Source organism: Sebastes umbrosus, chromosome 3 (assembly GCF_015220745.1).
Source record: "Sebastes umbrosus isolate fSebUmb1 chromosome 3, fSebUmb1.pri, whole genome shotgun sequence".
NCBI classification, from domain to species: Eukaryota; Metazoa; Chordata; class Actinopteri; order Perciformes; family Sebastidae; genus Sebastes; species Sebastes umbrosus.
In genome coordinates this window covers 5523329-5537500 of record NC_051271.1, presented here as the reverse complement: position 1 = coordinate 5537500, position 14172 = coordinate 5523329, and the positions used below count along the sequence as shown (strand labels likewise).

At 37.3% G+C, this 14172-nt stretch overlaps 1 protein-coding gene across 1 annotated transcript in view; it reads left to right on the top strand.

Annotated features, from left to right (window-relative positions):
• The window catches only part of LOC119485526, a 35170-nt gene that overhangs the window by 15279 nt on the left and 5719 nt on the right, over positions 1-14172 (top strand). Inside the window, exons 10-13 of the mRNA XM_037765171.1 lie at positions 605-694; positions 986-1075; positions 9307-9396; positions 9688-9777. Coding sequence (XP_037621099.1) covers positions 605-694; positions 986-1075; positions 9307-9396; positions 9688-9777 — 360 coding nt within the window. The remainder of the gene's footprint in view (positions 1-604; positions 695-985; positions 1076-9306; positions 9397-9687; positions 9778-14172) is intronic.

Below are 14172 nucleotides of genomic sequence, written 5' to 3'. Positions count from 1 at the left end.
GATTTGGTGAAATCTCTGACCCTTTGTACCCAGATAAAACATTTACTACTGATCTGACTAGAATGAAGAAAAAAAAACTATAGTCGCTATCTGTATCATAAGATAAGATAAATATAAGATAAGGCAATGAGACTTAATTGATTCACATATCTTCATATAAATATGGATTCAGACTACAATATTAAAATTACTAAACACATTCTGTAATACTAAATTAAGCGTTAAAAGACTTCACAGCCTTAACAGAGGTATATGGGCTTTTTAGTCATGTAGTATCTGTATTCATGATAGCTTGAGTCCTGCAGAGGACAAAATAACCTGTTCCTGTTGACACTTGAGCTTGTGGTTTCATCTGCTGTATAAGGTATCATTAGCACATACGTACGGCTGTGGTCTTACCAGTACTTCTCCTTTCCACTTTGACTTGTAGCTTTTTATCTTAACGCCATTTAATGTGACTTTCCAAATGTGTGCCTTTTGTAGACATGTTGCACCAATGCAGACTTTCAGTTTCAATTACATTCTAATAAAATACGTTTTCTTTTACTCTGTTTAATGTGGGATCAGTCTAATGACATAAATCAAACATGTTGTGTTCCCACAGAGTGCAGGTCCTGATGAAGTCTACCAATCACTCCACCCATTGGCGATGGATAATGACCAAGTCTACAGTACGCTCACACCAACCCAAAGGGTATGACACTCCACAACCATGTCACAGCTCTGGATGATCACTGCAGCAGGAACTATTGAATCATTATCATATGGAAGAAAGTTGAAAGATAAAAAGAAAACACTCTCTCCTGCAGCTACTTACCTTATTGCCATTTTAGGTCACTTTGCAAATGTGTGCCTTTTGTAGACATGTTGTACCGATGCATTTTCTTTCAGTTTAAATTTCATTCTATTAGAATGCACTTTATTTTACTCTGTTTAATTTGGGACTATTTTAATAACATAAATCAAACATGTTGTGTTCCCACAGAGTGCAGGTCCTGATGAAGTCTACCAATCACTCCACCCATTGACGATGGATAATGACCAAGTCTACAGCACGCTCACACCCACCCAAAGGGTATGACACTCCACACAGCCATGTCACAGCTCTGAATGATCACTGCACTACAGTATGTTGCACGCATGCATTGTCTGTCAGTTAAATATATTTTTGATTAATTTGATAGTCTGATAACATACGGCCAATGTTATGTCAGTGCAACTCCTGATGGATTGTATCAAACACTCCACCCTCCAAACCGATCTCACGAGAAGGCGTATAAATAGCATAATATTTCCATGTTTCATGATTACGCATTTTAGGCTTTTTCACGTGTGATTTACACGCCACGTTGTTAGCGTGAAACGGTTATGATTAGGCAACAAAACCAATTAGATAGCTTTAAGGAAAACATCATAGTTGGGCTTAAAATAAGTACGTAAACAAAGTAAAATAAATACGGAAAAAACATCAAAAACATCACTAATGTTACTTCAAAATAACGTAACTCTTGGGACACAAACACTGGTCTCCTGATTGAAAGTCCTCTGTTTGTTGGACCCATCCACCTCCTTTCCCACCCACCATTAGAAGATTATCTTACTGTTTATTCTACATCACTAGCTCTGAGTGTAGCATATTCACATGGATGTGTTTGCATTGCAGTCAGTACAGACTACATGGCATACACATGACATGCCAAAAGTAACAAAGGTGTTGTTATTGCACGCAAAATTACTCATAAATGTCCGTGTCATTCATACACCATTTGGTGGGACCAGGCTGACCCATCCACACAGCTATGTCACAATTTTGATTTATTTATTAATTTGGCGGAGTAGTCTAAACTGACCTACATTATTATTGATCTGATGAATATCACTGAATGTGTGTCCACACATTTCCACATGATATTCGCTTTCTATTCCCAACTTTAAACTTTTCTCTATTTTCGCAGAATGCTGCTCTGGAGTCGATGTCAGTGGATACAAGCAGTGGCCCAAAGATTTTGAAGTAAATGGGCCAACAATAACAAGTATACATGCATGTTTTGTACTTGCATTGAAAGTTATGTAGACAAAATCTGTTAAAACGGTCACATTATGGGCTCATCTCACACTCGGGGACAAAGAGTTGGTCCCTACGAGGTAATTTATTACATTTTAGGATTAAGAACTGATATTCTGAATTAAATTAGGCTTGGGGGTGTGTAATGTTTTTCACAAAGTGGTTAGATTAATTTGAAATCCATTGCTTACTTGTATGAAAGTGATTCTTTTTACATAATAACAAAGTGATAATGCTAAAAGACTGCAGCTAAAATACTTTGTCTCATGCTTTTATATTTGCTTTGAATTTGCACAATATAGCACATTTAGATTTGTATCACTGTGGATTTTAGTGTCAAATTCACACCCATCCACCTTCTTTAAGTTTAAGTATTGCACTTTGCTTTCTGTTTAAATTCTGAATAAAGAATGTTTTCCTGTTTTATGTGTATGGTTTGTTGTTTTGTATGCACGAAAGTAGTCTCACATATTATGCTCAGTGTGAGTGTAGGTGAGAGAGTGTGCTCAAGGAAAGGGAGGGGCTTCTATCTTTGAAAGCCTGACAGGAAAAGGAAGTGGAGGGGAAATGTAAAGACTGTGGTTGGACTGACCTGATGCCCACACTTGCTCTTTTGTTCTTTGATCGTCATTTTCACCATGATAAAAATCTATGCTTACATTTGCTTACTTTCTGGTGAGTTCATGTTTTTCTGTATTCTCTGTGTTTGCACTGTAACTTGTGTATAAATGCTGTAGCTGTTAGATGATATGCTTTTTGTTTGTTTTGCTAAATGAGTCATTTAGTCGTTTCCTGTTTGAAAGAAAGTGAAGTTTTTCCATCAAATAATAAAATACATCAATATTCAAAGAAATGTGCATAATTGAATTAATTTATACATTGACACTATGACAATAGCAAACATGATTTACTTTATTTCCATTTGTAGCTCTGAGTGTTGTGGAGATGGGGCCCCTCAACATAAATGGCCGTGTTGGGGAAAGTGTGACATTCAGCTGCTCAGACTGGGACGTCTGGACTGGGGAAAGATTTAATGTTAAGTACTTTTGTGACAGTCCATGCACAGATGACAAGCACGTCATCATCAAAGCAGCATCTGGAATGACTACAAATAACAACAGAATAGAGCTAACTAACAGAGCAAAAGGTTTATCTGTGACCTTCACTAATCTCCAAAAGTCAGACTCTAAGACATATTATTGTGGAGTGGAGAGAACTGGCTTTGATTTATATGTAAAGGTGATTCTTACAGTTACTGATGGTAAGTTTATGCTCTTCAATTAAAACAAATACCACTCTTTTGTCAAAAAGTACAAATTGATAGATTAATATATACACTGTCTGTTATTTTCAGCTTCCAGTCCCAAAACAACTCCAAGAACAGTCATCAGCAGCTCCACTATGTCTTCAAGCAGCTCAGATATTATTACGGAGATGTCTACGTCATACACGACCCTCAATACAACAACACCTTCTGCATCAGCAACTCAAAGAGCCGGTATGAAGTATATCTGCATTTGATACATACGTTTCACTTTTAACTGAAATTGAAATGCAGATTATAAATAGTATCTCCACTGCTACTGCAGTATGATCATCAAGCTGTTGAGACATTAAATGAAAAATATGCAGTTAAGTGATGAATGACAAATGTATTTAACCAAAGTCAAAATAAATCTTCAACAGGGTTACACATTCTAACTAAATTATATTAGTTATACTTAACTGACATTTAAAACAAGGCAAGGCAGACTGTAATCAAATCACTTTTTGATATTATATGTAAAGAAAAATGCCTCAAATATTTTGATATAAAGATCAAATGACCCCGTGTTTAAAAACACACTCACTGCCAAAAGCATTTCTTTATTAACATGTGCTTGCCCTTTAATCTTGATAACTTAAAGTCCCATTTCATGCTCATTATCAGTTTCATACTTGTATTTTGTGTTTTGACTAGAACATGTTTACATGCTGTAATGTTAAAAAAATATATATTTTCCTCATACGGTCTACCTGAATATGCTTGTATTTATCCTCTGTCTGAAACGCTCTGTTTTAGCTAATTGCAACGGAATTGCGTTGCTAGGCAACAGTTTGGATCCATGTTTACTTCCTGTCAGCAGATGTCATTTACATACACTGCAACCAGAAATAAACAGGGAAACGTTACGAATGTTTACGTTTAAAACTGTGTAATGGTCTAAATATTGCAGATTTGTGACATCACAAATGGACAGAAATCCTGATGGCTTGTTTCAAACAAACAATTTCTGAAAACGAGCTGTGCGTATTTCTCCGTATATTCAACGTTTCAATACTTTCACAGTATTTATATAGCACTTAAACCTGCTTTAAACTATAACAGACATGACAATCTCCCTTTTTACAATATGGGACCTTTAACATTTGAATTTAATGTCATTGTTTTAGTGTTCACTTACCTAGACTTTTAGCTATGAGAGGATGTGAAGAGCGAGCTGCAGCTAAAAATGTGATGAATCTGTTAATCTTTCTCCTTTTCTCTCTTTTGCCAGGATATGTGCCCTATTTGATTGCAGGTTTGATTTTTATAATAAAAGTAGTGATGGTCGGACTGATTCTTACCAGGAAGATGATGAAGAAACAACAGAGTAAGACACACAAACCAACTGTGTACAGTGGCGGTTCATGATCTCATCTCATCTCATCTTCAGCCGCTTATCCGGGTCGGGTCGCGGGGGCAACAGCTCCAGCAGGGGACCCCAAACTTCCCTTTCCCGGGCCACATGAACCAGCTCTGACTGGGGGATCCCGAGGCGTTCCCAGGTCAGTTTGGAGATATAATCTCTCCACCTAGTCCTGGGTCTTCCCCGTGTCCTCCTCCCAGCTGGTCGTGCCTGGAACACCTCCCTATAGGGAGGCGCCCAGTGGGCATCCTTACTAGATGCCCAAACCACCTCAGCTGGCTCCTTTCATCGCAAAGGAGTAGCGGCTCTACTCCGAGTCCCTCACGGATGACTGAGCTTCTCACCCTATCTCTAAGGGAGACACCAGCCACCCTCTTGAGAAAACCCATTTCGGCCGCTTGTACCCGTGATCTAGTTCTTTCAGTCATAAGAAGAATTGGTCCCTACAAAGTAATTGACTACATTTTAGGATTACAAACTGATATGTTGACTTTAATTAGGCTTGGGGGTGTGTGATGTTTTTCACAAAGTGGTTAGATTAATTTTAAATCCATTACTTACTTGTATGAAAGTGAATCTTTTTACTTTAATAACACAGTGATAATGCTAAAGAGTGCAGCCAGAATACGTTGTCTCATGCTTTTATATTTGCTTTGAGTTTAAGTATTGCACTTTGCTTTGCTTTCTGTTCAAATTCTGAATAAAGAATATTTTCCTGTTTTATGTGTATGGTTTGCTGTTTTGTATGCGCCAACATAATCTCACACATTGTACACGTGTGCTCTGTGTGCGAGTGTGTTCAAAGGAAAGGGAGGAGCTGCTAACTTTGAAAGGGTAAGAAGAAGAGGAAGTGGAGGGAAACTGTAAAGACTGTAGTTGGACTGACCTGATGATTCCCACACTTGCTCTTTAGTTCTTTGATCATCATTTTCACCATGATAAAAGTCCGTGCTTACATTTGTCTACTTTCTGGTGAGTTCATGTTTTTCTGTATTCTCTGTATTTGCACCGTAGCTTGTGTATAAATGCTGAAGCTGTAAGATGATTTGCTTTTTGTTTGATTTGCTAAATGAGTCATTTAGACATTTCCTGTTTGAAAGACGGTGAAGTTTTGCTATCAAAAATAATAAAATGCATCAATATTCAAAGAAATGTGTGTATTTGAATTAATTTATACATTGACACTATGACAATAACAAAAACTATTTCCTTTATTTCCACTTGTAGCTCTGAGTGTTGTGGAGATGAAGATTCTCAACATATATGGCCGTGTTGGGGAAAATGAGACATTCATATGCTCAGACTGGGACGCCTGGACTGGTGGAAAATCTAATGTTAAGTACTTTTGTGACAGTCCATGCACAGATAAAAAACATATCATCATCAAAGCAGCATTTGGAAAGACTACAAATAACAACAGAATAGAGTTAACTAACAGAGGAGAAGATTTATTTGTGACCTTCACTAATCTCCAAAAGTCAGACTCTAAGACATATTATTGTGGAGTGGAGAGACCTGGTCTTCCTGATTCATATATAAAGGTGAATCTTCAAGTTAGAGATGGTAAGTTTATGCTCTTAAATTAAAAAATTACCTCTATTTTGACAAAAAGTAATAACTGTTCAAATTGTTGATGAATTAATACTGCGTCTGTTATTTTCAGCTGTGTCTTCCAGACCCAAGACAACTCCGAAAACAGTCGTTGTTGTTTCCCCTCTCTCATTTGCAGTTACAAGCAGCTCCAGTATGTCTTCACACAGCTCCGATATTATTACTAATACGTCTACGTCATACACGACCCTCAATACAACGACACCTTCTGCATCAGCAACTGAAGGAGCCGGTATGAAGTGCATCTAAATTTGATACATACCTTACATAATACATTGATACATTTTAACTGAAATTGAAATGCAGAGTATAAATAATATCCCCACTGCTACTGCAGTATAATCATCAAGCTGCTGAAACATTAAATTAAAAATATGCAGTTAAGTGATGAATGAAAAATATCTTAGCATTTGAATTTAATATTGTTGTATTAGTATTCACTATACCTAGACTTTTACCTGTAAGAGGATGTGAAGAGCGAGCTGCAGCTAAAAGTGTGATGAATCTGTTAATCTTTCTCCTTTTCTCTCTTTTGCCAGGATATGTGCCCTATTTGATTGCAGGTTTGATTTTTATAATAATCGTAGTGATGGTCGGACTGATTCTTACCAGGAAGATGATGAAGAAACAACAGAGTAAGACACATAAAACCGACTGTGTACAGTGGTGGTTCATGGTATAGATATTAAATATTTGCCCCCTGCCCCCCAAAGCACTGTTCTAAATCTAAATAAGTAATGATATACAGGATGTGCAATAATTGGACTTTTAAGGTCAGTTCTTCTATAAGTGTTTGAAGAAACCAGGGATAGAGATTAGAATAGCGGAAAACATGGTTTTGTTGTAATTTATGGTCAAACATTTCACTTTATATTTCACTCCAGTTGGTGATAACACTGCCCATTCCAATACGTGCAATAAAATCTTTGTGAAGGGAGCTGAGTGAGAGTTTACCTAGGACACCAAAACATCCAGTACCGCCACTGTACTGTATATCCTCTGTTACATCATCCAGTGACTTATGGTGGCCAGTCAGATAAACAAATGTATGTTTTTCAGTGGCTGTTAGCATCCCACAAGAAGACACAAGAGAGGTGAGTTTTCAATCTTAAACCATCTGTAGAGCAAAGACATGCTAAAATACTGCATAGACTCACCTGCCGCTTTATTAGGTACACCTGTTCAACATCTCTTTAACGCTAATATCTAATCAGTCAATCATGTGGCAGCAACTCAATGCATTTAGGCATGTAGACATGGTCAAGACAGCCTGCTGAAGTTCATACTAAGCATCAGAATGAAGAAGAAAAGGTGATTTAAGTGACTTTGAACGTGGCATGTTTGTTGGTGCCTTACAGGCTGGTTTGAGTATTTCAGAAACTGCTGATCTACTTGAATTTTCACACACAACCATCTCTAGGGTTTACAGAGAATGGTCCGATTAAGAGAAAATATTCAGCAAGCGGCAGTTCTCTGGGTGTAAATGGGGTAAAATGACCAAACTGGTTCGAGCTGATAAAAAGGCAACAGTTACTCAAACTTTAAAATTTTGTGAGAAGTTTTGACAGTGTGCCTGGTGCTTGGTGTGCATCCCACATCCTGAGCTTCCTGTTAGGATAGAGCTACTCTATAGGGCTTTTATTTTGAAAACTAGGTCCATCCCTAGTTTCCTGTTAATATACAGTGAGAGTTGGAGGCTTTTTATTTTTCAAAAACAAGCCAGATCCTGAACTTCCTGTTAAGACAGTTACTCTATGGGCTTTTATTTAGAAAAAAAAACCTTCATCTTGAGCTTCCTATTGAGATACATTTACTCTATGGGCTTTTATTTTGAAGAGGTAGGGGGCTGGGGCTGGGGAAATAGACAGAATCAGACTTACTGATGTCCATAGGGAGGTTATTCCATAGGAATGGAGATGATAGGAAAAGGCCCTTTGTCCTGCTGACTTATTGTTCACTCTGGGGACAGTCAGGGGCCCTAATATGCTCACATATAGAGAGTTATTTTATTGTATTTGTGGCACTTATCATCGAAAATACTTTCACAGCTCTAAAACTGAAAGTTATATCGAGAAACCTGTTTTATGAACGGCATTAGGCTTCACTGAAGACACTGATATATAATGTTTACATACATGAAAATGCATATATTTGAGAGGAGACGTCTCTGAATTTCAGATTCATAGTTCACACAGTGCGTGTGTGTGTTTTTGACCATCTCTCAAGATGTAAAACCTTAACCTGCAGCAGTTAGATTTTTTAAATGTCTTCACTTTCTGTTTTGTTAATTTGATTTTCCTTCAATTTAAATGTTGTGTAAATCATGTTTAGCTAATAAATGTGATGTGCAATGTGGTGATTTGGTGAAATCTCTGACCCTTTGTACCCAGATAAAACATTTACTACTGATCTGACTAGAATGAAGAAAAAAAAACTATAGTCGCTATCTGTATCATAAGATAAGATAAATATAAGATAAGGCAATGAGACTTAATTGATTCACATATCTTCATATAAATATGGATTCAGACTACAATATTAAAATTACTAAACACATTCTGTAATACTAAATTAAGCGTTAAAAGACTTCACAGCCTTAACAGAGGTATATGGGCTTTTTAGTCATGTAGTATCTGTATTCATGATAGCTTGAGTCCTGCAGAGGACAAAATAACCTGTTCCTGTTGACACTTGAGCTTGTGGTTTCATCTGCTGTATAAGGTATCATTAGCACATACGTACGGCTGTGGTCTTACCAGTACTTCTCCTTTCCACTTTGACTTGTAGCTTTTTATCTTAACGCCATTTAATGTGACTTTCCAAATGTGTGCCTTTTGTAGACATGTTGCACCAATGCAGACTTTCAGTTTCAATTAAATTCTAATAAAATACGTTTTCTTTTACTCTGTTTAATGTGGGATCAGTCTAATGACATAAATCAAACATGTTGTGTTCCCACAGAGTGCAGGTCCTGATGAAGTCTACCAATCACTCCACCCATTGGCGATGGATAATGACCAAGTCTACAGTACGCTCACACCCACCCAAAGGGTATGACACTCCACAACCATGTCACAGCTCTGGATGATCACTGCAGCAGGAACTATTGAATCATTATCATATGGAAGAAAGTTGAAAGATAAAAAGAAAACACTCTCTCCTGCAGCTACTAACCTTATTGCCATTTTAGGTCACTTTGCAAATGTGTGCCTTTTGTAGACATGTTGTACCGATGCATTTTCTTTCAGTTTAAATTTCATTCTATTAGAATGCACTTTATTTTACTCTGTTTAATTTGGGACTATTTTAATAACATAAATCAAACATGTTGTGTTCCCACAGAGTGCAGGTCCTGATGAAGTCTACCAATCACTCCACCCATTGACGATGGATAATGACCAAGTCTACAGCACGCTCACACCCACCCAAAGGGTATGACACTCCACACAGCCATGTCACAGCTCTGAATGATCACTGCACTACAGTATGTTGCACGCATGCATTGTCTGTCAGTTAAATATATTTTTGATTAATTTGATAGTCTGATAACATACGGCCAATGTTATGTCAGTGCAAGTCCTGATGGATTGTATCAAACACTCCACTCTCCAACCCAATCTCATGTGAAGGCGTATAAATAGCATAATATTTCCATGTTTCATGATTACGCATTTTAGGCTTTTTCACGTGTGATTTACACACCACGTTGTTAGCGTGAAACGGTTATGATTAGGCAACAAAACCAATTAGATAGCTTTAAGGAAAACATCATAGTTGGGCTTAAAATAAGTACGTAAACAAAGTAAAATAAATACGGAAAAAACATCAAAAACATCACTAATGTTACTTCAAAATAACGTAACTCTTGGTACACAAACACTGGTCTCCTGATTGGAAGTCCTCTGTTTGTTGGACCCATCCACCTCCTTTCCCACCCACCATTAGAAGATTATCTTACTGTTTATTCTACATCACTAGCTCTGAGTGTAGCATATTCACATGGATGTGTTTGCATTGCAGTCAGTACAGACTACATGGCGTACACATGACATGCCAAAAGTAACAAAGGTGTTGTTATTGCACGCAAAATTACTCATAAATGTCCGTGTCATTCATACACCATTTGGTGAGACCAGGCTGACCCATCCACACAGCTATGTCACAATTTTGATTTATTTATTAATTTGGCGGAGTAGTCTAAACTGACCTACATTATTATTGATCTGATGAATATCACTGAATGTGTGTCCACACATTTCCACATGATATTCTCTTTCTATTCCCAACTTTAAACTTTTCTCTATTTTCGCAGAATGCTGCTCTGGAGTCGATGTCAGTGGATACAAGCAGTGGCCCAAAGATTTTGAAGTAAATGGGCCAACAATAACAAGTATACATGCATGTTTTGTCATTGCATTGCAAGTTATGTAGACAAAATCTGTTAAAACGGTCACATTATGGGCTCATCTCACACTCGGGGACAATGAATTGGTCCCTACGAGGTAATTTATTACATTTTAGGATTAAGAACTGATATTCTGAATTAAATTAGGCTTGGGGGTGTGTAATGTTTTTCACAAAGTGGTTAGATTAATTTGAAATCCATTGCTTACTTGTATGAAAGTGATTCTTTTTACATAATAACAAAGTGATAATGCTAAAAGACTGCAGCTAAAATACTTTGTCTCATGCTTTTATATTTGCTTTGAATTTGCACAATATAGCACATTTAGATTTGTACCACTGTGGATTTTAGTGTCAAATTCACACCCATCCACCTTCTTTAAGTTTAAGTATTGCACTTTGCTTTCTGTTTAAATTCTGAATAAAGAATGTTTTCCTGTTTTATGTGTATGGTTTGTTGTTTTGTATGCACGAAAGTAGTCTCACATATTATGCTCAGTGTGAGTGTAGGTGAGAGAGTGTGCTCAAGGAAAGGGAGGGGCTTCTATCTTTGAAAGCCTGACAGGAAAAGGAAGTGGAGGGGAAATGTAAAGACTGTGGTTGGACTGACCTGATGCCCACACTTGCTCTTTTGTTCTTTGATCGTCATTTTCACCATGATAAAAATCTATGCTTACATTTGCTTACTTTCTGGTGAGTTCATGTTTTTCTGTATTCTCTGTGTTTGCACTGTAACTTGTGTATAAATGCTGTAGCTGTTAGATGATATGCTTTTTGTTTGTTTTGCTAAATGAGTCATTTAGTCGTTTCCTGTTTGAAAGAAAGTGAAGTTTTTCCATCAAATAATAAAATACATCAATATTCAAAGAAATGTGCATAATTGAATTAATTTATACATTGACACTATGACAATAGCAAACATGATTTACTTTATTTCCATTTGTAGCTCTGAGTGTTGTGGAGATGGGGCCCCTCAACATAAATGGTCGTGTTGGGGAAAGTGTGACATTCAGCTGCTCAGACTGGGACGTCTGGACTGGGGAAAGATTTAATGTTAAGTACTTTTGTGACAGTCCATGCACAGATGACAAGCACGTCATCATCAAAGCAGCATCTGGAATGACTACAAATAACAACAGAATAGAGCTAACTAACAGAGCAAAAGGTTTATCTGTGACCTTCACTAATCTCCAAAAGTCAGACTCTAAGACATATTATTGTGGAGTGGAGAGAACTGGCTTTGATTTATATGTAAAGGTGATTCTTACAGTTACTGATGGTAAGTTTATGCTCTTCAATTAAAACAAATACCACTCTTTTGTCAAAAAGTACAAATTGATAGATTAATATATACACTGTCTGTTATTTTCAGCTTCCAGTCCCAAAACAACTCCAAGAACAGTCATCAGCAGCTCCACTATGTCTTCAAGCAGCTCAGATATTATTACGGAGATGTCTACGTCATACACGACCCTCAATACAACAACACCTTCTGCATCAGCAACTCAAAGAGCCGGTATGAAGTATATCTGCATTTGATACATACGTTTCACTTTTAACTGAAATTGAAATGCAGATTATAAATAATATCTCCACTGCTACTGCAGTATGATCATCAAGCTGTTGAGACATTAAATGAAAAATATGCAGTTAAGTGATGAATGACAAATGTATTTAACCAAAGTAAAAATAAATCTTCAACAGGGTTACACATACTAACTAAATTATATTAGTTATACTTAACTGACATTTAAAACAAGGCAAGGCAGACTGTAATCAAATCACTTTTTGATGTTATATGTAAAGAAAAATGCCTCAAATATTTTGATATAAAGATCAAATGACCCCGTGTTTAAAAACACACTCACTGCCAAAAGCATTTCTTTATTAACATGTGCTTGCCCTTTAATCTTGATAACTTAAAGTCCCATTTCATGCTCATTATCAGTTTCATACTTGTATTTTGTGTTTTGACTAGAACATGTTTACATGCTGTAATGTTAAAAAAATATATATTTTCCTCATACGGTCTACCTGAATATGCTTGTATTTATCCTCTGTCTGAAACGCTCTGTTTTAGCTAATTGCAACGGAATTGCGTTGCTAGGCAACAGTTTGGATCCATGTTTACTTCCTGTCAGCAGATGTCATTTACATACACTGCAACCAGAAATAAACAGGGAAACGTTACGAATGTTTACGTTTAAAACTGTGTAATGGTCTAAATATTGCAGATTTGTGACATCACAAATGGACAGAAATCCTGATGGCTTGTTTCAAACAAACAATTTCTGAATACGAGCTGTGCGTATTTCTCCGTATATTCAACGTTTCAATACTTTCACAGTATTTATATAGCACTTAAACCTGCTTTAAACTATAACAGACATGACAATCTCCCTTTTTACAATATGGGACCTTTAACATTTGAATTTAATGTCATTGTTTTAGTGTTCACTTACCTAGACTTTTAGCTATGAGAGGATGTGAAGAGCGAGCTGCAGCTAAAAATGTGATGAATCTGTTAATCTTTCTCCTTTTCTCTCTTTTGCCAGGATATGTGCCCTATTTGATTGCAGGTTTGATTTTTATAATAAAAGTAGTGATGGTCGGACTGATTCTTACCAGGAAGATGATGAAGAAACAACAGAGTAAGACACACAAACCAACTGTGTACAGTGGCGGTTCATGATCTCATCTCATCTCATCTTCAGCCGCTTATCCGAGGTCGGGTCGCGAGGGCAACAGCTCCAGCAGGGGACCCCAAACTTCCCTTTCCCGGGCCACATGAACCAGCTCTGACTGGGGGATCCCGAGGCGTTCCCAGGTCAGTTTGGAGATATAATCTCTCCACCTAGTCCTGGGTCTTCCCCGTGTCCTCCTCCCAGCTGGTCGTGCCTGGAACACCTCCCTATAGGGAGGCGCCCAGTGGGCATCCTTACTAGATGCCCAAACCACCTCAGCTGGCTCCTTTCATCGCAGAGGAGTAGCGGCTCTACTCCGAGTCCCTCATGGATGACTGAGCTTCTCACCCTATCTCTAAGGGAGACACCAGCCACCCTCTTGAGAAAACCCATTTCGGCCGCTTGTACCTGCGATCTAGTTCTTTCGGTCATAACAAGAGTTGGTCCCTACATAGTAATTGACTACATTTTAGGATTACAAACTGATATGTTGACTTTAATTAGGCTTGGGGGTGTGTGATGTTTTTCACAAAGTGGTTAGATTAATTTTAAATCCATTACTTACTTGTATGAAAGTGAATCTTTTTACTTTAATAACACAGTGATAATGCTAAAGAGTGCAGCCAGAATACGTTGTCTCATGCTTTTATATTTGCTTTGAGTTTAACTATTGCACTTTGCTTTGCTTTCTGTTCAAATTCTGAATAAAGAATATTTTCCTGTTGTATGTGTATGGTTT